This window comes from Hypanus sabinus, chromosome 10 (genome assembly GCF_030144855.1).
Source record: "Hypanus sabinus isolate sHypSab1 chromosome 10, sHypSab1.hap1, whole genome shotgun sequence".
Classification (NCBI taxonomy): domain Eukaryota; kingdom Metazoa; phylum Chordata; class Chondrichthyes; order Myliobatiformes; family Dasyatidae; genus Hypanus; species Hypanus sabinus.
In genome coordinates this window covers 38,826,458-38,852,085 of record NC_082715.1, presented here as the reverse complement: position 1 = coordinate 38,852,085, position 25,628 = coordinate 38,826,458, and the positions used below count along the sequence as shown (strand labels likewise).

Genomic DNA, 25,628 nt, shown 5'->3' with positions numbered 1-25,628 from the left:
TTTTCTTTTTAGAGTTAGCCTTATTGTAAAACTGGAGCTATCTTCAGTTTGGAGGGTTTTTAAAAAATCTCACTGAAAGGGTCAAACCACGCTAGATCTACTTCCCCTTAAGATAAACAAGTTAGGAAATACATGTTTTTACAGTTTGTTCTGTATAATCTAACAAATATAAAATTAAGTCAAACATTCATATTTTAAATTCAAATGGTATTTAATTCATTTGCCAAACTGGACCATTTCTGGGCAGGTAAATTAAAGAGGATCACTTAAGAGTTTTATAGTGGATTACCAACCCAAAATATTGTTTCTAAATATACTACGTCAGCTAAGTTATTAAGGGTCAAAATATTATTGTATTTTAAAGATTGCATTGGAATGGCTTTATTGCTACCTTGTAAGTAGACAAATCTGATATGAACTTACCAAGCTTCACAAAGAAACTGGACAAATTTAAGTGCAAAATTGAACAGCAATATGTATAATATGTGGAAGAGATATACAACCAAGTTGCAATTGAAGGCACTAATCAACAGCGACTAAAAGATCCAGTATTAAGAGTTATTAGATTGCATGTCATTTAATATTAAATTGTTCAGATAAAACTAGATCATGTATACAAAATGCAACCTTTTTACAGTGTCACATTCAGCAATTATGTACATTTTTATTGGTTTAGTTTTGTCAAGTAGAAATTTCATTTTATTGATGGAACTTCTTGCTTTTGTCCTTTGCGTAGTCCAGCAGCATCTGGCAAGGTGTGAACTCAGCACCATAAACATTTTCATATTTCAACAGCTTGTCAACTAGCGTGCTTGCTCCATAGGAATCTATGAACTTGAAAGGCCCTAAAGAAAACAAAACCCCATAAAAATTAATTTAATTCTGAATAATATCGGCACTGTTAAGATTCTTTAAGCTATTATTGTATAATAGAATAACTGAAAATTCATTGTATGGTTGAATGGAAATGCTTTTACTGGTAATAATATAATTTAAAACTCTAGGTTCAGAACTTGTAGATCCCCAACCTTGTTTGCTCCAAATTGAATGTTTCACAGCAAAAGAGCAAGCAGACATTTGGGAGAGGTGAAAGATACTCACTTTCTCTAATATTTCTCCCTCTCCTAATTATACACAGTTCCTAACTTACTGATGCTCCAAACTGAATGGCAGAATAGACTACAATGGACAACACACACAACACTGGAGGAATTCAGCACGTCAAGCAGCATGTACGGAGGAAAAAACAGTTGACATTTTTGGGCCGAGACCCCTCACAGGACTTGAGAGGATGGAGGTAGAAGGAGCAAAACAAGCTCTCAGGTGAGGGCGAAGGGGAAGATGAATGTGAGAACTTGGGAAGTGGACGATGTATTGAGTTAGAGGAGGAACCTGATAAAAATGGAATAAAGGGAAGATGAAGAACCAGAGTGAAGTGATAGGCTGGTCTTGAGGGTATGAGGTCATGAGGGACGTTGGGGAGGATTGCACAGAAATGTGTCAAGTTAAAAGTGGCCTGTTAAAGCTGTTAATTTTTCCTGAAACTTTAACAGCATGCATGACTATAACATGCTGAAAATTTATCACATTTAATTTTCAATCCTATTATTTGGCTTTTATAGTACTTTTCCATGTTCCTATTGGCATGGTTTATTCCATGCTGATGGGAATATAGACAATTCTTTGGCATGAGTTATTAGAACTTGCAGACTCAACAGCATTTGCCTGCAGCATTGAGAAAATCTATAGAGAATTAACTTATGTATGAGACAAAATGTAAAAGCTAATTCTAAATTAAAAATCACCATAACATGTTTTGAAATACACATACATCACAAAAACAGAGTATTTGACAAATACTTTAAAACAAAATACTCTTACATAAAAGTCACAAAATTAACTAGGACAACATGATATTCAGTTATTTGGTCACATTACCAAAAGAACGAAGTATTAGGGGAAGGAGGTATAACTACTTGATATCAAGGTAACATGCACCTTACCTTAACATGCATCTTGCACCTTAATGGCTTTGCACTAACCACAAGGCACAACTTAAGGGTTGTATGGAGCATACAATTACCTAAATGATTAACTCTTCACTTTCTTCACCAGGGGCTTCCAATCTGGGGTCCACAGATCCCTTGGTTAATGGGAGGGTTCACGGCAGAAAAAAGTTTGGGAATCCCTACAGCAGCCACATTTTTCTCAAAACTAAACATTCACCATAAGAACTGCACAGTTCATTATAGTGACTCAGCATTTTTTTCTCAAGAGAAATTAAGGATAGGTAATTAAATGCTGGCTTTGTCAGTAATGCCTTCACCTCCATGAACAAATAAATGATTGATGTCTGGCATCCTCTTCACCTGCCCATATAAAAAAGGCAAAAATCAACGTGCAAAGGAATCTCACCATTCATTTCCCTTCATATGACAGAACACTGGAAATTTATGCCAATTTTTTTTTGCCTTCACGCCTATGTATAATACTACCTTGTTATCAGCAGTTCGCAACTAGGCTCCCCAAAGAGAATAGATAACAGTATACTTCTACGGTAGTTATTAACAAATTAACAGAGCAGAATAAACTCTTCCAGCCTTTTGAGCTGCACCACCCAGCAAACTCCCTGATTTAACCCTCACCTAATCATGGGACAATTTACAATGACCGTTTAGCCTCTTAACCAGTATGTCTTTGGGAGGAAACCGGAGCATCTAGAGAAAACTAATACATTTCATGGGGAAAACAAACAAACTCCTTACAGAAGACGCCAGGGTTGAATCCCGTGCTATAATAGTTTGAGTAATTTCTCACCTCCAAGATGTGGTGGGAACCCTAGGCCAAAAACAGCACCAATGTCTCCTTCAACTGGGTTACTTAATATTCCTTCCTGAAGGCACATTACTGCCTCATTTACAAATCTTGATACCAAACGCAATTGAATATCTTCATCTGTTGAACTTGAGAGGGAGAAAACAAAATTAGCAAATTTATTTGCAAAATAAAGACTTTACCAGAAGGATGATCCTGCTCTTTAAGAAGGAAGGGAGGCAGAGGAAAGGAAATCATAGGTCATTTAGCCTGACTTCAAAGGTTGGGAAGATGTTGGACTCCATTATTAAAGATAAGATTTCAGAGTACTTGGAGGCACATGATAAAGTAGGCCATTTAGCATTGTTTCCTTAAAGGGAAATCATGCCCGACAAACCTGTTGGAATTCTTTGAGGAACTAACTGGCAGGACAGCAAAAGAGTTAGTGGATGCTGCTTATTTGGATTTTCAGAAGGACTTTGACAAGGTGCTGCACACAAGACTGCTTAACAAGATTAGAGTCCATAGTATTACAGGAAAGATACCAGCACAGCAGAGAACTGGCTGACTGACAGGAGACAAAAACCTCCAGTGGGGATGGGGGGAGGGCCTTTTCTGACTAGCTGTGGTAACTAGTGGTGTTCTGCAGGGGTCAATGTTGGCACTGCTTCTTTTCACTTTGTATGTCAACGATTTGGATGACATATTGATAGCCTTGTGGCCAAGTTTGCAGATGATATTAACAATAGATGGAGGTGCAGGTAGTGTTGAGGAAGCAGTGAATCTGCAGATAGACTTAGGCAAATTGGGAGAATGGACAAAGAAGTGTCAGATGGAACACTTGTAGGGAAATGTACTCAAAGTAGAGTTATTATCAAAGTACGCATACAGGATACAACTGTCCCCCACAGGCAGCCACACAACTCGTTCAAGAAAACATTAAACACCCAAGGCACAAAAAAACTCTGCAAATGGGAAAAAGCAAGTGAACAACACATAGAATATCATACAACAAACCAGTAGTATTCAGTTTAGTTTAGTTCAGTTCAGTCCCGTGCTGCAAGCCAATGCAGGCTGTAGGGCCATTCTTCGCTGAAGCACCCCAGTCTGCATTGAGTGCCACAATCAAATTGATCAAAACAGCAAAAGGGTAACCAGAATCCCAGAACAAATCAAATATGAACCTCAAGGTCCTCCAAAATGAGTATGATCATGTACTTTGATAGAAGGAATAAAAGTGTAGACTATTTTCTACCTGGGGAGAAAATTCAAAACTCAGACGTGCAAAGGGACTTGAAAGTCCTTGATTCCCTAAAAGTTAACTTGCAGGTTCAGTGGTGGCAAGGAAGGCAAATGCAATGTCACATTCATTTCAAGAAGTTCTAGAATTTAAAGGCAAGGATATGATGCTGAGGCTACCACACTTGCAGTAGTGTGAGCAGTTTTGGGCCTCTTATCTGGGAAAAGATGTACTGGAATTGGAGATTGTCCAGAGGAGGTTCACGAGAATAATTCCATGAATGATAGGGTATGAGGAGCATTTCACAGCTCTGGACATGTTCTCGCTGGAAATTATAAGAATAAGGGAGGGATCTCAATGAAACCTTTCAAATACTGAAAGACCTGGATAGAGTGGATGTGGGGAGAATGCTTCCCGTTGTGGATGGATCTAGGACTAGAGGGCACAGCCTCAGAACACAGTGGTAACCATTTAGAACAGACACGAGAAGGGATTTCTTTACGCAGAGGGTACTGAATCTGTGGAATTCATAGCCATGAATGGGTATACTTAAGGCAGAGGGTTGATAAGTTCTGATTAGGGCATGAAGGGTTATGGGGAGAAGGCAGGAGATAGAGGCTGAGAGAGAAATGGATCACATGATGAACCTGGGCAGCAGACTTAATAAGCCAAATGGCCTAATTCTGCTCCTATATCTAATGGTCTACTGGAAAGAATAAGCACTTTGCTAGTTTGCAAACTTGATCCACTGGGGAAAAAAAATTATCCAAGGCAAAAACTTGCAGATTTAGTTCTTTTAACAAAGCACTCAACGGGGGCATTATCAAACAAATAGTGATGGTGTGCCAGAATGTATTGAGACCAGTAGTCAAAAGCTCATTCAAATGTTGATTTTAATTAGCATCTTAAAGTTAGCAGAACTGGAAGAGCTAGGCAGCTCTGAACATGGCCACTCTGATGGGGTGAGATTTAGACAGGAACCCATATTTGCTAGTGTTATGTATTTTCCTGCAACACCTGGCTTAATAATAGTCCCAAGTATTCAAAAATAAATACCTGACTGCAAAAATTCCTTGTGACATTCAAAATCTATTAAAAATATACAAATGGAAGCAATAATATAAAAATCACTTACCTGCTCACTGGAACTGTTATCTAATTTCTTATTTACAATGGAACTGAAAAAATGTAGATAAAACATGTGTATCTGAAGGATTTATAAAAAATTTGATTTTACGTACACTTCAGGGTTTCCAGGCAGTTTTAAATGATCTAGAATTTCCTTAGCACCAGGATTCACATTTTTGGCTTTCACACCTGCCTGGTAAAGATAACAACCTTTGCCTGCCTTACGGCCTGAAATTGAAAAAATAAAATTAAATTTGATTAGTTTGAATAAATGTGAACCTGAGAATTTTAATAAACTTTTCGGTACTTCAGCATTCAATTGTGTTGAGAAATTCCTTGATTCTTCTATTTTATTATGTGTGAAGTGAGCACCTTAAAATACCAGTCATCTCCTAATGTAAGTAATCTAATTTCATAGGTTGTTTAGGTCACTTGATAACTTGTGTAAAAGGAGAAGCTCACAGAATGAGACTGAAGAACTATGTGGCTCTGGTAGCAGAGTTTCTCAGAGCTAGTAGAAACATTAAGAGATAAATGGTCAGTGAAACAATGAGTAAACATTTAGAAATAAATAGTGAGAAATTATGGGATGGGAAGTAAGTGGAGAAGATCCACTGTAGAACCTAAGGTTTTTAAAATAAGGCAAATAAGCTTTATAAATTCAGAAACTTGATTAAATTCTGAGATAAAGGTGGAAGATTAAGTAACATTATACAATGATACTAAAGCGAAGTGCAAAAAAATGTTTCTCACATAGCTTGCAATAAAGCATCAGAGAGAACTGAGCACTGAAATCAGTGCAAGGACTACTGGAATCAATTCAGGGTGGCAGAGGTCAGGTGTGATTTGGTTGGAAAGACATTTTATGATGAATGCACCAACAGATTTTTTAATAAAAGATGTAAAGTTTGAAATCAGTTACAAAATCAGCTTTGAAAGGGAGAATATAACTACAGTTGTGAAGATACCTGTTGCACCCCGTGACCCTGTGATCTATCTCAAAGGCTGATGTTAGGCTGTCTTCAAAGAGGGTGAACCCTCACAAGGTGGAAGGTCTCAATCGAGTAACTGGTAAGGCTCTGAAAACTTGTGCCAAACCAACTGGCAGGAGTATTCAAGGACATTTTCAACCTCTCTACTATGGGCCGAAGTTCCCACTTGCTTCAAAAAAGCAATAATTAAACCAGTGTCTAAGAATAATAATGTGGGCTGCCTTAATGACTGTTGTCCAGTAGCACTCACATCTACAGTGATGAAATGCTTTGAGATGTTGCTCATGACTAAACTGAACTCCTGCCTCAACAAGGATCTGGATCCATTGCAATTTGCCTATCACCACAAAAAGTCAACGGCAGATGCAATCTCAATGGCTCTTCACATGCCCTTGGACTACCTGAACAATACAAACATACACATCAGGATGCTGTTCATTGACCATAGCTCAGCATTTAACATCATCATTCCCACAATCCTGATTGAGAAGTTACATAACCTGGGCCTCTGTATCTCCCTCTGCAATTGGAACCTTGGCTTCCTAACCAGAAGACCACAATCTGTGCGGATTGGTGATGATATCTCCTCGCTGAACATCAACACCAGTGCACCTCCCCACTGCACTTCTCCCTATATACCCATTACTGTGTGGCTAAGCATAGCTCAAATACCATCTATAAATTTGCTGATGATACAACTATTGTTGGTAGAATCTCAGATGGAGATGACAGGGCGTACAGGAGTGAGATGTGCCAACCAGTGGAGTGGTGTCACAGCAACAACCTGGCACTCAATGTCAGTAAGATGAAAGAGCTGATTGCAGACTTCTGGAAGGGTAAGACAAAGGAACACATACCAATCCTCATAGAGGGATCAGAAGTGGAGAGAGTGAGTAGTTTCAAGTTCCTGGGTGTCGAGATCTCTGAGGATCTAACGTGGTCCCAATATATCGATGTAGTTATAAAGAAGGCAAGACAGCAACTATAATTTGGAGTTTGGAGAGATTTGGTACATCAAGAATTACACTCAAAATCTTCTGTAGATGTACTGTGGAGAGCATCCTGACAGGCTGCATCACTGTCTGGTATGGGGTGCTTGCAGCACAGGACCGGAAGAAGCTGCAGAGGGTTATAAATTTAATCAGCTCCATCTTGGGTGCTAGCCTACAAAATACCCAGGACATCTTCAAAGAGTGGTTCACAGAAAGGCAGTGTCCATTATCAAGGACCCCCAGCACCCAGAGCATTTCTCACCCTTTTCTCACTGTTACCATCAGGAGGGAGGTACAGAAGCCTGAAGGCACACACTAAGTGATTCAGGAACAGCTTCTTCCCCTCTGCCATCTGATTCCTAAATGGACATTGAACCCATGAACATTACCTCACTTTTTAAATATATTTTTTTGCACAATTTTTAATCTATTCAATAAAGGTATACTGTAATTGATTTACTATTATTTTACTTTGTTTTTTCCCACTTCTATATTATGTATTGCATTGAACTGCTGCTGCTAAGTTAACAAATATCATGACACATCCTGATGATAAACCTGATTCTGATTCTGAAAAGAAGCCAGCTGAGAGATTATGAAGGAAATAAATTGATTTCTGGCACAAAACAGAATCTCGGCTCGAGAACTTAACTGTACATTGCGACAAGAATTGAATAATTAACAGAAATGGTGATGCTATGGTCACAGAAATAGACACCAGGCATTCAGGCATTTTAATTAATTGAGGATTATAAAAAATGCATTTCCATATTTTGCCTTTAACTAAGTCAAATTACAGCTGATGCTACTTACCTAAAAATCCCTTTTCAACCATCCTTTTCAGTACTTCAACATTTCCACCTGCTAATCGAGAGCCAAAGGCTTTCCCCAAATCTTCTGCAACATGAGCTGCTACATCAACACCAACTTCATCAATCAGCGTGGCAGTGCCTACAGGAAATCCGAAGGCAGTTGTAACCAAATCCAATTTTTTTGGATCACCAGTTTCCTAGAAATTTAAATTGTTGGTATATTAGACACACAAAAAGAATGTTATTTCAATGCATACAATATTTTTGCTGCATTCTATAAAATTTATTGCTAAAATTAGTAGACTGAAGAAAGGCCCATCTAGTTCAATTCAATGCCTGGCATCAACAGTTAAAGAAACAGTACTGAAGAAAAATTGCTATTACCACTGGTGAAAGTATGCATAAATTCTCATTATCCAGAGGATTTCATAATTTTTCAATATTTGCTGACTGGGTCAACAATGCTACAATGCAAAATAATATCAGTTTGTAATGTTAATGTCATCAGCAGCTACAGTTCATTATATCTAACCACATGTAACCACCATCAGGTACAAGTTCTATTATTTGATACATTGATTTGAATTTAACTGTTGATGGCAGGCACTGAATGATTCAATTTTGGCCAAGTCACAGAATTGTATGGTGTTTTAATACTGCTCTGGTGATGAACATTTAACGTACTATATATTCACATTAAGAATTATGACCTTGGATAAAAGCTGGTAATCAGAAAATAGATTTTAATGCTAGGTAAGTTTGGTGTAGATACTTAAAACAAGGGGCATTGTTCCAACAGAATATTTATAGAGGATATGCATAAAATTTCCCATTTATTTGTTATAAATGCATTACTATTAGCTGAACAACCACTGATTTAACTTTGAAAAAATTTCCAGTGTATCAGCTCAATGAATGCAAATAGTTTATCTCAATTTCCATCCCCGTCTTGCTGGAAGCACATCAGTGCTAGAGTATAGGTCATATATAATCCTGAAATAAATTCTGCCAGAAAAAGCAGGATCTTCCAGTGGCCACCAATTTAATTCCACTCCCTATTCCCATTCGGATATGTCTATTCATGGCCTCCTCTACTGTCGCGATGAGGCCACACTCAGGTTGGAGGAACAATACCTTGTATTCCATCTGGATAGTCTCCAACCTGAAGGCATGAACATCGATTTCTCAAACTTCCAGTAATGTCTACTCCACCCCCCTCACCATTCCCCATCTCCTTTTCCCTCTCTCACCTTACCTGCTTGCCTGCCCATTTCCGGTACTCGGCCCCTCTTTTCTTCCAGGGCCTGTCCTCTCGTATCAGATTCCCCCTTCTCCAGCCCTGTATCTCTTTCACCAATCAACTTCCCAGCTCTTTACTTTAACCCCCACCCCTCCTGGTTTCACCCAGCACCTTGTGTTTCCCACTCTCCCCCACCCCCATTTATCTCTACTCCTCCTCATTTTTTTCTCCAGTCCTGTTGAAGGGTCTTGAACTGAAACGTCGACTATACTCTTTTCCATAGGTGCTGCCTGGCCTGCTGAGGTCCTCCAGCGTTTTGTGTGTACTGCTGAAATAAGTGTGCCACATTTTGACACACAGCAACTTACAGTATAACCAGGTCTATGCTGTCCATCTATTTTCTCACCACATTCCCATTAACTCTCAACAGACTGAGTTACACATGACGGATGAATTACTGAGGCTGAAAAACCAACCAAGTCACATATCTTTCAGAGGAAACTGCAGATGCTGGTGGAAAGCTACAGGGTCACAGGGAGAACATGCAAACTCCACACGGACAGCATGGGAGGTCAGGACGGAACACAAGTTGTTGGAACTGTGAAAAAGCAGTTCCGCTAGCCATGCCGTTATACACACTAGATTGTTTGGATGTTGTTGATTATTAACCACAGAATGCAGATAATCATTAGACTTTGGTCATAGGCAAAATCATTGGAAACTGATCAAAAGCACGGGATTAAACAAACTGAGAAAAAGTGGTTTGCATGGATTTAAAACTGCAATCAGAATAAAAGTCTTCACAAATGGGAGGGGGCAAGAAATGCAAAGTTTACTTTGAAAATTACAACAGAAACAATTCAAACATTTAAGAAAATGTTCCATTTATATGCAATAATTTGGAAACTTCTCCATAATGTATGAATGTTTATACCATATTGTACATATGTTTACGCAATAATAAACCAACTTACATTAAAATACTAGTCAACCCATTATGAAGACCAACAGTTTTAAATGAAGCTAACATAATCTAAACAAACCTGTAAGATTCTAAGTGCTTCTGCCAATGTAGGTGCAAGACATCTTGTTGTATAAAAACCAGGGCCGTCCTAAAGAAAATAAAGTCAATTTTCAATTATAGAAGAATACACTTTTTAAACAATCGGCCCTCCCAACAAAATTGTATCCTTAAAAGTCTTTTCTTCAATAATAGAACCTCTGTTAAAATAGAACTGCAATTTGTCTGATCAATTTTTAAACCTCTAACTCTATTTTGAGAAAACATAGAAAACCTACAGCACAATACAGGCCCTTCAGCCCACAAAGTTGCGCCGAACATGTCCCTACCCTAGAAATTACTAGGCTTACCCATTACCCTCTATTTTTCTAAGCTCCATGTACTTATCCAAAAGTCTCTTAAAAGACCCTATCATATCCTCCACCACCACCGTTGCTGGCAGCCCATTCCACTCACTCACCACTCTGAGTAAAAAACTTACCCAACATCTCCTCTGTACCTGCTCCCCACTACTTAAACCTGTGTCCTCTTGAGATAACCATTTCAGCCCTGGGAAAAAGCCTCTGACTATCCACACGATCAATGCCTCTCATCTTCTGCACCTCTATCAGGTCACCTCTCATCCTCTGTCGCTCCAAGGAGAAAAGGCCGAGTTCACTCAACCTATTCTCATAAGGCATGCTCCCCAATCCAGGCAACACCCTTGCACATCTTCTCTGTACCCTTTCTATGGTTTCCACATCCTTCCTGTAGTGAGGCGACCAGAACTGAGCACAGTACCCCAAGTGGGGTCTGACCAGGGTCCTATATAGCTGCAAAAGGCTCCTGTCGACAAATGATCCAAACAATACACAACCTAAATGAGAAGAACAACTGATCAGTAATGGTTACTCTTCCAGCAATTTTACATTTCACAAAAAAATTCTAAATTGGCATCCATTGCTCCAGTAACTGAATTTCTAAATAGAGCTTGGTAAGTACCCTGTAGAATAGCTCGGCTGACGGGAAGTGCCAAAGCTACCAGCCCGGAGTGCGGACAGATGGGTGCCGCTTCTAAACCTGTTTAGCACACTGAATGTTCATTGGGAAGCCAGTGCTAAGATAGTCTCAGACGACCTAATTCAGGCTCAGGGTTTTGTAAGTAGCAGAGCAGCTACCTCGCTGTGATCTGCTGAAGCAAACTTTAGTTAGCCGATAGATCCTACAAGGTGGGGCGGGCATGCACCCTGTTGCACTCCTTGCTTGGTCGGTCACTCTCTCCAGACTGCGACCGCCGTGGCCCTGGGACGGGGACCTCTGGCCCTGATCTTGTCCTCTCACCCCACCCACAACCAGCCGCACCTGGCCAAAGCGCCTGGTGGCGGGGAGGCTGGAGTTCAGGCCCGGAGGCTGTCTAATTAGGCAATGAAGCCCTCAAAACTGCTTCGGTACCTTGAGTCCAAGCACCCCACACTGAAAGACAAACCGGTTGAGTTTTTCCAGCCGATAAAACGTGAGCAGCGCAGGACAGAAGCTAAGTGCTGAGAGCTGCGAGAAACTAAATTGCAGTATAGACTGGACATAAGGAACCTGCTTCGAGTATTGCTGTATTCCCGTCATGTTTAATTATCCCCCCACCCCCAGTCGGCCGGTCTGCAAGAATATTGTCAATATTAAACCGGAGAGAAAAAGGGTGGGTACCCCTGGTGTTTATACATTATTTCTACTTCCGGGTTGCGGGGTTTTACTTCTGGTCTTTTCTGCGCATGCATGTAACTAATCGATCTGGAGTCGATCTTGCCTTTCACTAAGGCCGTGGTAGGGGATCTTGGGCTTAAGGTTGGTGACCACTACTGTAGAAGGTAATAGTGTCTTGCTTTTTGATTTGATCAAATCAACATGCATAGAGACTGTTGCACCAAGATCATGCATTCTAGCATGACATTCTATATTGGCTTGGGAAAAAATAATATATTAAAAATTTCACACTTGACAATTAATATAAAACCAACATAATTGTATTTGGCTGATAATTATTCACATTCCCTTCCCCTTTAGTACATGCTGATTTCAAAATTGTTTAATCTGACTGTTTACTTTAACCCTTACCCTATAAGATACCACAACATTCAAGTCCAAAGGGCCCCTTTTCATTGCTGGACCATTATCAACACTGGCTGCAGAAAAGTGAACTGAAAAACACGAAAACCTGAATGACTGATAGCAGGTTTTGTTAAGATTCATTTGAGCAACCATTTATGTCTTTATTATCCATTGAGTCCAAACAATTCAGTGTTTCCTTTTTGTACAAAGTAAAAGAGAATCAGTTTCAAATGCATAAAACAGTCACTTCTGCCACTGGTCTGAAGTCATTGGCCAATTATGTTATCTTCCAAATCTTTCTGTCTTGGTTGCTCTTTAATAAAAGTTGGCAAGTAAACATTAGTTGACCACAACCATTTGTTTCTCAACTCAATATATTAATGGTTTAAGTCTGCCTATAAATCAGTTAAAATACATTTCTCCTTCCTATCAGTATTTGCAATTAATTTTATTATTACTTTAAAATAAGAACTATTCAACACTATAACAAGTTGCAAAACACTAAGTTTTTATCCAAACCTTTGTGTAAAGTTACAAATTTCATAATACAAATTCTCAAAAGGTATGCCCAAGTCATTTTAAATTTGACTGACAAATAAAACATCTACAAAATGAGCATCAGGACAAATACAACATTGAAATATTCCACACAGAAAATACTGATGTGGGAAATTGGCATTATCTTTACAGATTTAGTTGGGATCTAAAATTACCAAGTTATTTCAATCCTCCGATAAGGAATATGGCAATGGAAATTGAGATGGTGCCATTTAAAATTTTTTACTGACCAACAATCAATTCATAAAACATTTTCATAGTATAGTTAAAGGGACAATTTTAGATAAAAGTTAAATTTCCATACACCACAGTGGCCAACAGCATGGGGAATAAAATTTTTTGCACTATCGAACAAATTTGGCCGCACCTCTGTAGCCTCACAAACCTATCTACAAATGGGCAATGTCCTGTACAAGCACCTTTAACAATTATGCTTGAGTGACTGGTAAATTAGAAACAGTGCATAATCATATAAAAGTTATATGAAATTCATCTGAAATGTTAACTCAGTTTCATTCTTCATAGAACTGCCTGATCTATTGGGTATTTAAAGCATGTTCTGTTCTGAAAAAACGTGTGCAACATTTCAACTTGTTAAAGTATCAGGAAAATAGCTGTGCATTTAAGAAAAATGCTCATTGTGGCTCACTTCTCTTTCAAAAGATTTTGGAGTTTAAGTTCCACTCCTGAGCATAACTTCCAGACTGCAGATATTGTGATGGAGCAAAAGATACTGCAGGAGGAACTTAATGAGTCATTTGTCTGTGGGAGAAGGGTCGAAAGGGAGGAAGGAGGAAAGGTTGACATTTCAGATTGAGACCTTGCATCATGGCTAAGAGTGGAGACAGAAGGTAACCAATCTGTACAGTACGAAAGGCAAGACAAGGGCCAGTAGACCATTGCCAGACCAAAGAGTGGTGAAAGATTAAAGGCAGATGGAGCCAAGTGGGAGAGGGAGAATGGTAAAACTGGAGGACAGAGGCAGGTGGAAGCCAGGAAGGGGTAATGTGGAGACATCAGATTCCAGGATGGTAATCTTTATGTTCCTGCTTATCATCCTCCATCAGCTGTACCATTAGGGGAGAGATGGAACCAAGTGGGGGTGGGATCTGGTGGGCTGAATCTGCTGAGTTGGATAAGACTACAGGGATTGTGACAACACTAGTGGGCTACCCCCAGTACAACCTCAGACTGTGATGGTCATTGATGTAAATGACATGTTTCGCTGTATGTTTCAACGTTCCTCTGCACATGTAACAGACAAAGCTAATCTTATGTTTAAAAAATACTGGAAAATAGGAATGGCTTGGACAGGCAATTCCATCAGCAGGGTTAAGTTGGGCTGAAATGCCTGTTTCTATGCTATACAACTCAATGGCATTAACCAGGAGCTCAAAATGGCCATTGCAGAACACAGGTGACACATTTGCCATGTCAAGTGAATGGAATAAATCCCACTATTTAGCGAAGCATGGATTACTCTGGTATCCTAATCAATACCTAGTCCTCAGTAAACAAGGACAAATCATCTGCTCATTTAGACAGTTTCTTGTGGGAACATACTGAGCACAATTCACTGGTTGGAAATCGATTTCTGAGTATTGAAATTCATGCCTTTTAATTTACTTTTTAAAGTAAAAACAACAAACAGTAGTGCAATCCAAGTAACAGTTAACAACAGTTAAATGCATTTGAGAATCATTAGCCTAAACAGGGCCATAAAGCGACGAAATGGACTTTTAACATCGTAAACCAGTGGGTTGTTGTTACATCTCTCACTCGCTGTGAAAATGGGGGACACCTCCCTCTCCCTTGCCAGAAAGAGAAAGAACCTGTGGTTTGACAAATGTCGGATGAAATGCAAAGCCTTTGGGGTAACTTTAGTCTGTGACTTTGCTATTGCGGGGGATAATTGCTTGCTGCCACTAATGCATTGGAAGGAGGAACTGGGGGGACTTCGGGGTTCTCACGTTTAACTGCCATTCACTCTTTTGGGGCACTTCTCTGTTTTTGGGGTGTTTGTGAAGAAAAAATATTTCAGGATGTATATTGTATACATTTCTCTGACATTAAATTTGACCTTTAAGACCCAAAATGAGAATTATTTTCCTATGTATAATAATTCTCCACATACAATGCCTATAAGAAGTATTTACATCCCCTCTGGAAGTTTTTATGTTTTATTATTTTACAACATTGAATCACAGTGGATTTAATTTGGCTTTTTTTGACTGATCATCAGAAAAGAAACTCTTTCATGTCAAAGTGAAAACTGATCTCTACAAAGTGATCCAAATTAATTACAAATATAGAACACAAAATAACTGATTGCATAAATATACACCATCTTCAGGTCAGTATTTAGTAAATGCAGCTTTGGCAGCAATTACAGTCTTGAGTCTATGTGGATATGTCTCTATCAGCTTCGCACATCTTGGCACTGAAATTTACCCCATTCTTCTTTACAAAACTGCTCGAGCTCTGTCAGATTGCATGGGGATCGTGAGTGAACAGCCCTTTTCAAGTCCAGCCACAAATTCAATTGGATTTGTTATTTTTAAGCTATTCTTGTGTAGCTTTGGCTTTTTGCTTGAGGTCATTATCTTGCTGGAAAACAAATCTTTTCCCAAGTTGCACTTCTCTTGCAGACTGCATCAGGTTTTCTTCCAGGATTTCCCTGTATTTTGCTGCATTCATTGCACCCTCAAGCCTTCCAGGGCCTGCTGCAGTGGAACATCCCCACAGCATGACGCAGCCACCACCATGCTTTACAGTAGGGATTGTGTTTTTGATGATGAATGGTGTTTGGCTTACACCAAACACACTGACAAGTCTGATGGCCAAGAAGTTCAATTTTAATTTCATCAGACCATAGAACCTTCTTCCAGTCTCCCACATGCTTTCTGACAAACTCTAGCCGAGAATTTGTATCAGTTTTTTTTCAACAGTGGCTTTCTCTTTGCTACTCTCCCATAAAGCTATGGCTGGTGAAGCACCCGGGCAACAGTTGTATGTGCAGTCTCTCCCATCTCAGCCACTGAAGCTTGAAACGCCTCCAGAGTTGTCATAGGTCTCTTAGTGGCCTCCCTCACTAGTTCCCTCAGATTTTGAAGCAGATTTACAGCTGGGCCATATTCTTTCCATTTCTTGACGATTGACTTAACTGTACTCCATTGGATATTCTATGACTTGGAAAGTTTCTTGTATCCATATCCTGACTTGTACTTTTCAATGAGTCAGTGGTGGAGGCAGATACACTAGTGAAGTTCAAGACTACTAGACAGGTATATGGAGGAATTTAAGGTGGGGGGTTATATGAGAGGCAGAGTTTGAGGGTCAGCACAACCTTGTGGGCCAAAGGGCCTGTAATGTGCTGTACCATTCTATGTTCTATAATCTTTCTTGCGTTGTTTTTGTCAGGTACTGATACACCAGCAGTTGGACCTTCCAGATATAGGTGTATTTTTACTGCAATCATTTGAAACACCTTGACTGCCCATGGTGATCTCTATTTAACTAATTAAATGACTTTTAAAACCAATTGGCTGCACCAGTGATGATTTGGGTGTGTCATATTAAAGGGGAGAGGGGTGTGAATACTTAAGCAATTAATTATTTTGTGTTTTATATTTGTAATTAATTTAGATCACTTTGTAGAGATCTGTTTTCACTTTAACACAAGAGCTTTCCCCCCATTGATAAGTGTAAAAAAAAACCAAATTAAATCAACTGTGATTCAATGTTGTAAAACAATAAAATATGAAAACTTCCAAGGGGGTTGAAAACTTTTAATAGGCACTGTATCTGAACATAAGCTTGTCACATAGTTTAAGACTTGAGTAGCTGATGATACCAAATATTTAAATGGCAGGTGAAACATAATAATTACCTTAACTACAATAATCACTTTTCCTTGTTTGAGGCCAACTGTTACAGCTGCTGCAGTTGTGTCCTTCGAGGTTTTATCAGTCATGATGATTTCCAGTAACTGCATCTTATCCACAGGTGAGAAATAGTGCATTCCAATTACCTGGGCATGAAAATGTATACTCATAAACTCTTAAAAATTAACAGCAAAGGCTAGAACTTATTCTGTAACTTGACATTTATCCGGTGTTATTGTAATGTAGTGACAACACTCAGAAAACCAAGTAGGTTATAATTCTCTCATTACTGGCCAATTAATGTCATATTAAGTGTTATAATGGTTGGATAAAGAAAGAAAGTTCTGAACTATACTGCTACTGCAAAGTAGTATACTTTTATTAATAAATCACAATTAATACCTCTTTGGTGAAGCAACCTTGGAGAAAAAGAATTCCAGTGTATGTGTTTACCTGGCCTTCAAAAACAGATTTTGAGAAAATGATGACAGAGCTTTTCTTGTAAGGCATGTTTGGTGTTTTAATGTATATGTGGAAAAGTGAATTTTTAACTAAATATTGATAAGTCAATTGAATACATTTTTGTTGCTTATGGAAATAACTACATTTATCAAGGCACATTTCCTACAAAACAGATGTCAGCAGAGAACAACTCAAATTCATTTTGGAAAGTCTGGATCAAAAAATAGATGGTCTTAGATAAAACACATTCTCAAAGTAAAAGGCATGTAAATCATATTGATGTGGTAATAAAGTAGATAATGGAGATGCCTTGGATGTAGTCTACAAGAAGCTTTTAGCTAAATTTGTATTTTAATACACAAATAACTAGTAATTATTCTGAACAAAAGTCAGTTCAAGGTTATGGTCTCATAGAATGCTAAAAGAAGCAACTTAGATTGATAAGACTGAGGGAAGAATTCCCATCTTATGACAATTAGAATAAATAAAAGGGTCTATGATAACTTAAATCACTTATATTAGTGGGTGAGCATTGGGCTCCACACTGCCAACAAAATAAGGATTTGACGGAAAGATGAAAAATAGTTCAATAGTCAGACAACAGAATGCGAGGAGAATCCTGGAAATTTTTTTTATCTTTTAAAAAGTAGAACAATACAGAGATAATGGAGAGATGTATTTGGTATTTAAAATGATGGTGATGGTAAACAGAAACAGAGTATAACAGCTGGGCCAAGCTGCTAAAGGTATAAAATAAAAGCCATTCACAATTCCTTCACAAGTTGAGCTTGAGGATTTCACTTCCAGGTTGCAGATGAAATATGTTAACATTCTGGAAATGACTGGATAAGACTACGACAGAAAAGGAAGCAGAGATTAAGGAATTGGATGATTAGAAGTATTTGCTCAGACTGGCTGAATGTTTCCAAAGGAAAACATTCACTGTGAAAATACCGAAGGCATTCATTATAATTTTAACTATTGATAAGGAGCAAATGACTCACATACAACATTTCATTAACCATGAACTGAATTCTATAATTTATAAAGTTCTTACTCAAAAAGCTTCCATTTCAGTTAAGTTCATGTTACAACTTTATTTTATTTGGCAATTTAGCTTAAATAAAACTACTTGGCAAATTCATTTTAAAAATACTAACAATTGGAGAGAAAACACTGCCAAATCATATCCTACCTTTTCTGGTCTCTTACTGACAGCAGCGATTTCAGAAATCGGAAGAGCAGATGTGTTACTAGCAAAAATGCAATGAGGGGATACAACCTGCCAGAAGAAATGCAGCACAATGTATTTTACTAAGCAATATGCAGGATTTGACTTAATATGCATTTTTTTTGGAAACTTACAGCTTCGACTTCCTTCAGGACATGGTGTTTGATTTTCACATCTTCAAATACTGCTTCAATCACCATGTCTGCTTTTTCAAATCCTTCATAGTCTAGCTGACTAATCAGATTTGACTGGATTCTATCACGTTCAAATGTTGTTAAAGCCTTCTTCTTTACTTTATCATTCAGTCTGTTAAGATTCCATAGAAATCACAATCATTATAAACATATAAGCTTCAGTGTTTTAAAATATTAAACTTTGGGAATAGCCACAAATCACCCTTTAACAAATAACCCAGTAATACACTATTGTTACTCAAAGCAACTGTAAAATATTCTATGATCCCACATAATCCAACTAATTCTTACAAAAAAAAGAACAAAATTGCAAGAGAAACATACAACAAATACCATTCCAACATAATAAATAAATGTAAACATGCCAAAATGCAAGATCTTTTAGTTCTGTGTTAATTACATACAAAAGACATGCAGCAAAATTGTCATTGAAAAGGGAAAGCAGTTTAATTGCTACATACCCTCTGTAGATCTGTTGTTGACCCCTTTCAAGACCTTCTAATGTAGTATCCTTTAAGATCGTTGAAATGCCTTTATCAATTGTGACTTGTGCAATACCAGCACCCATTAGACCAGCACCTAAAATTGCAATATTCCTGGAAGCATAAAAATTGCAGTACATTAAATCACAAACTGAGATTGTGTAACAAATTTACTATATTTCTCTAACCTGTCTGAGAGATTTGGAATACAGAGTGGTGGAGCACTAGAATGTATTTGAACCCACCTGAGGCCAAAAGAGCACAATAAATTCATACCTTGCAAAGGAAATGATCATATCTTTCAACAAAAATAATGACTATGTGTTACTGATTAAAAATAGACCTACTTAATTACAAATTTCTGGGCTTCAAAAGGTGCCATTGAAGGTTTTCATCACCTTTGATTCTTTATAACATACCTTGAAGAGTCATCATCTCAAAATGTAAACTTTTTTTCTTTCTCCCAGATGCTCTCTGACCTTCTGGATATTCCAAAATTTTCTGTTAATTTCAATACACTTTAGTAAATAAGTAGCCACACTCTTTTCCCTCAAATAAGTTTAAAACTGCACTGTAGTTCTCTATCTTTACACAATCCTGCTCTAAGTCAAACCATTTAATTCAATCATGCCTCTTGGCATTTAGTGGTCCAGGTGCATGAAAATGTTATTTGGTGGAGCATGGACTGCTGAAAGAAGCTGCCTGACAGAAGATTCCCAGCTGTATGGCGAGGAACATACTAGAATGCAACTACAGGTTTGGTGATCATTAACAAACTCATTCAATCTGTCGACCTTTCAACCTGAAAATATGAACAGCAAATTGAATCTTATCCAATGGTATCAATGTTCTAACCATCAAAAGCAGAAATGAAACAGTATTGATTGTGCATTTTAAGCCACCTATAAGAACATAAAAGAGGAGCAGAATTAGATCATTTGGCCCATCAAGTCTGTTTCACCATTCCATCATGCCCAATTTATTATCCCTCTCAGCCTAATTCTCCTGCTTTCTCCCCATAACCTTTGATACCATTTATAATCATGAACCTATCAATCTCTTCTTTAAATATATCGAATGACTTGGCCTCCACAGCCGCCTGTAGCAATAAATTTCACAGATTCGCCATTCCCTGGCTAAAGAATTTCCTCCTCATCTATTCTAAACTGACACACTCTATTCTGAGGCAGTACCCATTGGTTCCAGAGTCCCTCACCACAGGAACCACCTTCTCCACATCCCGCTATCTAGGTCTTTCCATATTTAATAGATTTCAATGAGATCTCCCCTCCTAAATTCCAGTGAGTACAGGCCTAGAGCCATCAAAATACTCCTCATACATTAACCCTTTCATTTCTGGGATCATTCTTGTGAACCTTCTCTGGACACTCTCCGATGCTAGCACATCCTTTCTTAGACAAGGGGCCCCAAAATTCCATACAATATTCCAAGTGTGGAATGACAACTGTGGTATGGCTTTATAAAGCTTCAGCATTAGATACTTGCTTTTATATTCTAGCCCTCTCAAATTAAATGCTAACATTGCATTTACCTTACTTACCACTGATGGAACCTGCAAGTTAACCATTAGGGAATCCCGCACGAGGACTCCCAAGTCCCTTTGCACCTTTGATTTCTGAATTTTCTCCCCATTTAAAAATATTCTATGCCTTTATTCATTCTACCAACATGCATAACCATACATTTCCCTACACTATATTCTATCTGCCACTTCTTTGTCTATTTTCCGAATCTGTCAAAGTCCTTCTGCAGACTCAGTGTTTCTTCAACACTACTTGCCTCTTCACCTTCCTATGTATCATCCGCAAACTTGGCCACAAAGTCATCAATTCTGTCATCCAAATCATTGACATATAATGTGAAAACAAGTGATACCAACATTGAGCACTGCAGAACACCACTGGTCACCACAGCTAAGCAGAAAAGGCCTTCTTTATTCCCACTCTCTACCTCATGCCAGACTCTTTTCTCTTCAAAGTTTTTTCAATTCTCCCCTAGTAAAGGTAGAGCCCTTGTGTATCTAAAATCCGTCCACCTTTTCAATTGGAAGACAGAAATACAAGATTGAGGCTACAATCATAATGGTTATGATTTTGCTAGATAGCCAGCAAGAGCCGGAGGCCAGCAGGTCTTCTTCAACTCCTTCTCAGTCATATAGTACTCTGTGAAAATGCAGCTTTAAAAAAAATTGCCCGTTTTAACACACACCAATGGTGAGAACACGAGCCTCTGTCTTCCTAAACTGCATTACACTGATAAAGTACAGTGGATTTAATTTCGTGATTAAAATGAAGTGTAGATCAGAGAGTGTTTTCACTAACTACATATATGCAGTAATCTAGTGGCTGGTGGCTACTGTCTCAGCTTTCTGCTCTCCAGGATCCATGCTACAACAATATTTTGCTGATAAAAGCAGTATTAGACAATAGGCAACAGGTGCAGAAGTAGACCATTCGGCCCTTCGAGCCTGCACCGCCATTTTGAGATCATGGCTGATCATTCACTATCAATACCCGGTTCCTGCCTTGTCCCCATATCCCTTGATTCCCCTATCCATCATACCTATCTAGCTCCTTGAAATATTGAAACAGACCTATTAAATTAACTCTTCTTCTGAACTTGTAACTATAAATCTGTAAGTTCCTGATATTATATTTATTACAATATTGTTATAACATTGCTAATGTTATAACAATTTCATTGTGCGTCTATGACTGCTACAAAATGCTTTAAGGGCAGAACTCTAATAAGAGGAATTCAAATAAGGAGTGGAAACAACGGGTACTTCAGCCACTAGATGCTCAGAAACCTAGTCAAGAGAAGGAAGATAATTTACAAGGTCAAGATTTGGCTTTTAAAAAAGTTAACATGAAACTTGTAGAGAAGCAACCAGACTCAGGGCTGGTTAATAAAACAGAAGTTAAACCAACAGATGACATCATTTACTACTGCTACACAAAGCTTTACTGTTTGGCAATAATCCAATGATACCAACAAGTTCAAGTTTAGTGTCATTCAATTGTATAGATGTATACTGCCAAATGAGACAAAGTTCCTCCGGACCAAGGTGCTCAGCACGGTACAAATAACTTGTGCACTCACACACATACACACTCTGCATAAAGTATTAGCACAAATAAATTAATAGTAAATGCATCTTCAAATTAAAAAGTAAACGGTGTTACACTACTGGCACTTCATACATGTGACCTGATTAGTGACAGAAAGTTAAGTATTCTTATGGCCTGGAGGAGCGAAGCTGTTTCCCATCCTAATAATTCCTGTTTTAATGGTATGGCATCTCCTGCCTGATGGTAGGGGTCAGAGAGCTTGTTGAACAATTCAAATGACTGTATTTGCTCCAACATCAATCAAATAAGAAAAAGTTTTTTTTTCATCTCATATTTGATCAATCTTGTTTTACAGAAACTGTACACACAAAGGACACTTCTGAATTTGTCTGGGCATATTAGAAAGTCAAACGGAAAACCATCTTATAGAGAAATATACTTACTCGCATTCTTTCTGTGGCTTTCCAAACTTGTTCTTCTTACACTCTACTTGACCATGATAAAGTCCAATCAGAGCTCTTGATTCATTTGTCATTGCCAATTCTCCAAATTTCTAGTTAGGAAAATTAGAAATAATTCTTGGAGTTCAAAAGATTAGTGTTTCTTGACTGTCAAGAATGCTTCTCGAAGATTTTTAAAGATATCATGTGAAGAAAGTGCATGGAAGAATCAAAGGTAAATGTGAATAGTTAAAGCTTCTGTGATGTCAAGAAGAGTCAAAAAAATACAAGAAACCAGCTATAAGGCTTAGTCTACATAATACATTTGCTGTGTTACTAAATTAACATCACCTAATTACATGAAGTCAAAATTGAAATGCAGTTATCAAGATGGTGCCAGTGACCTTCACGACTAACAGCAATGTCCTGCAGACAGTAGACAAACTACTTCTTCTCCTCCTTTGAATATATTCCTACTAACCTATGTGAGATTGGAGCCAGTGATTTACATTTTGATAATGTGTTTTTTGGGCTGATTGAGTAATCTGGCAGTTTGGTTGCCTCCAAGAGAATTTGGTGTAGTTGAGAGCAAGATTGAGAATGGAGTGTTTGGCCTAATAGTGGAGCATAATGGCTCCAATTTTCCAACAACTCGCCGATTAAAACATTGAGCAAGACTAAAATCAATGAGGGCAAGAGTGAAGGGCGAGTGCCCATCTGCCTGTGTTTGACCGGTCTCCTCCCTCACTGCTGCTGGAGGACGGTACAGGAGTCTTGGGTCCTGAGCAAGGTTTAATTGGTGTGGTTTGTGGATTAGAATCCTTTTTTTTTAAAAAAAGGGAACTCTGCAGTTCATGTTAGATGTGGTTCTGGATTTTGTGTCCTCCTAAAAAAGTAAATAAATTGCTATATTGCAACATTTTGATTGGTGTGGACTGGCTCTGCAGCCTGCAATCAATGAATGGCAGTGCTAAATTGAAGTGAACATTCCAACACTGTTTCAAGTTCTCTGTAATTTGATGTTTAATATTATCTTGTTTTTTTTCAGATTTGCACGTTTTGTACTTCTGTTGCATCTTGGGTACTTGATATTTTGAGTTGGTTTCATGGTGTTTGTTTCATGGCCGTCTGCAGGAAGATGCATCTCAGGGTTATAAGGCATGCACAATTGATTTTAAATGTACTTTCAATTTTTCAAACATGGTGAATAGAAAAATTTGAAGCTGAGGCAATAATACAACATTTCTCAGAAAAATGGCCAATATGTGCCAAGAGCAATGTGTAACATAAGAGGAAATGAGCCAAGAAGTAATTTTTGGAGAAATCTTTGTAAAGCATTATGAACTGAAGGCAGATTTTTACAGTGAACAAGATTAGTTAGTTTTAGGTAATTCAGCACTCATTTTTTTACTCCTTTCAAAATTAGCCCATGATTAAATGTAAAGCAGCATCTTTCCAAAGGATGTACAAAGACACAGCAGACTTTGGTACAAGATCGATAAGAGACATAAATATCTTTTTTACCTGTGATTCAATCAGGTAACCAGCATCATATCCCTGCTCTGATCCTGTCTTCACCACCTTCATTGAAGCAAATATTTTGAATCAGAAAAATTGAATTACACATGATCTTAAATTAGATCTTTAGATCTTAAATGATCTTAAAAGAAGTGCGTTCCAATATTAACCTCAATGATCTTCAATGGGGCAGGATAAAGGCCCTTGGTCTGTGCCATCACCTTTTTCTCTACCATTTTGTAGATCTGTTGCCTGATGAAAGGGAACTTCATAGCCCAAGACTGAACCCCTGCAATGACAATTAAATAATATTTGTGTATTTCATGGTATTCAGGAACCTGCATTTGCTCAACCACTTTGACATGGATAACATCATACAGCACCTCAAATGAAAGAAATGGAACCTCTAGCTAAAAAAATGAATTTTAAGTAGGATATTAAAAGACAGCAAAAGAGAATGCAAAATAATGGTGCAGTTGGACTTTGATGAAAACCATGTAGGACACGTGAGAAGACATGTAGGTGCCAAATGTAGAGGTACAGAATGGAAAAAAAAACAATAATATAGGATTGAAAGAACCTGCAGAGGCTAGTCAAGCTCAAGGACTTACCATAATCTTTAAGGCATGCCTATAGCGTGACAAGACCACCAAAAAACTCCTTGATAGCTACAGCTCAAGAAACACTTGGGAACCTCCACATCATCCAGAAAAAAATAGCTGTTTAATCAACACCCATCTTTTCAAATAGTAATTTCCTTGATAAATAGTATTCTGTGAATGTAATGTCCCCCATTTACAATCACCATTACCTCCTCAGCAATCCCCCCCAAACCTACAAGTCTACTATCTAGAACAGGTCAGCTGTTTCTCTCCAAATTTCACACTTGGAAATACCTTACTGTTATTTTATCATGTAATGGGGGACATTACATTTGAATATTGAGCTGTAGTCAATAAACAGCAACCTGACGTAGGTATTGCTATTGTTCAGGTGATCCAAAGCCAAGTGGAGAGCCAGTGAGATTGTATCTGTTATAGGCCTATTGTGGTAATAGGCTGGAGTTGATTCTGGCCATGTTCAAAACACTTCATCTCAGTAGATCAGAATGCTATTGGGCAATACACATTGAGGCAGCTCACCCTGCTTTTCTGAGGCACTAGATAACTGTGAAGCAGGTGGGATCTTCTGACTGTAGCGGTGATAGATTGAAGATGTCCTTGAACACTCCTGTCCGTTGGTTGAACACAGGTTTTCAGTGTCCTACCAGGCACAACATCAGGGCCTGATGTCTTGACGGCCTAGCTACTCACTACTGGACCAGATTTCACGGAAATGTGCCTCCTCACAATTAAAATTTAATGAAAACTGTAATACAGAAATGCTTGAAATGTTTCTGAATTTGGGAAAAAACTTCATGCACAGGCAATGGATAGAGGTCATAAC

General features: G+C 38.3%; 1 protein-coding gene across 1 annotated transcript in view; it reads right to left on the bottom strand.

Moving 5' to 3' along the window:
• Positions 1–455: 455 nt before the first annotated feature.
• LOC132400596 (trifunctional enzyme subunit alpha, mitochondrial-like) overlaps positions 456–25,628 on the bottom strand; it is a 59,931-nt gene continuing 34,758 nt past the window's right edge. Inside the window, exons 9-20 of the mRNA XM_059981696.1 lie at positions 24,353–24,471; positions 24,189–24,245; positions 22,668–22,777; positions 19,112–19,246; positions 18,591–18,762; positions 18,421–18,507; positions 16,769–16,909; positions 10,262–10,330; positions 7,980–8,175; positions 5,296–5,410; positions 2,818–2,963; positions 456–845 (exon numbers count right to left, since the gene is read on the bottom strand). Of these exons, the coding sequence (XP_059837679.1) occupies positions 700–845; positions 2,818–2,963; positions 5,296–5,410; positions 7,980–8,175; positions 10,262–10,330; positions 16,769–16,909; positions 18,421–18,507; positions 18,591–18,762; positions 19,112–19,246; positions 22,668–22,777; positions 24,189–24,245; positions 24,353–24,471 (1,493 nt within the window). The 3' untranslated portion in view covers positions 456–699. The remainder of the gene's footprint in view (positions 846–2,817; positions 2,964–5,295; positions 5,411–7,979; positions 8,176–10,261; positions 10,331–16,768; positions 16,910–18,420; positions 18,508–18,590; positions 18,763–19,111; positions 19,247–22,667; positions 22,778–24,188; positions 24,246–24,352; positions 24,472–25,628) is intronic.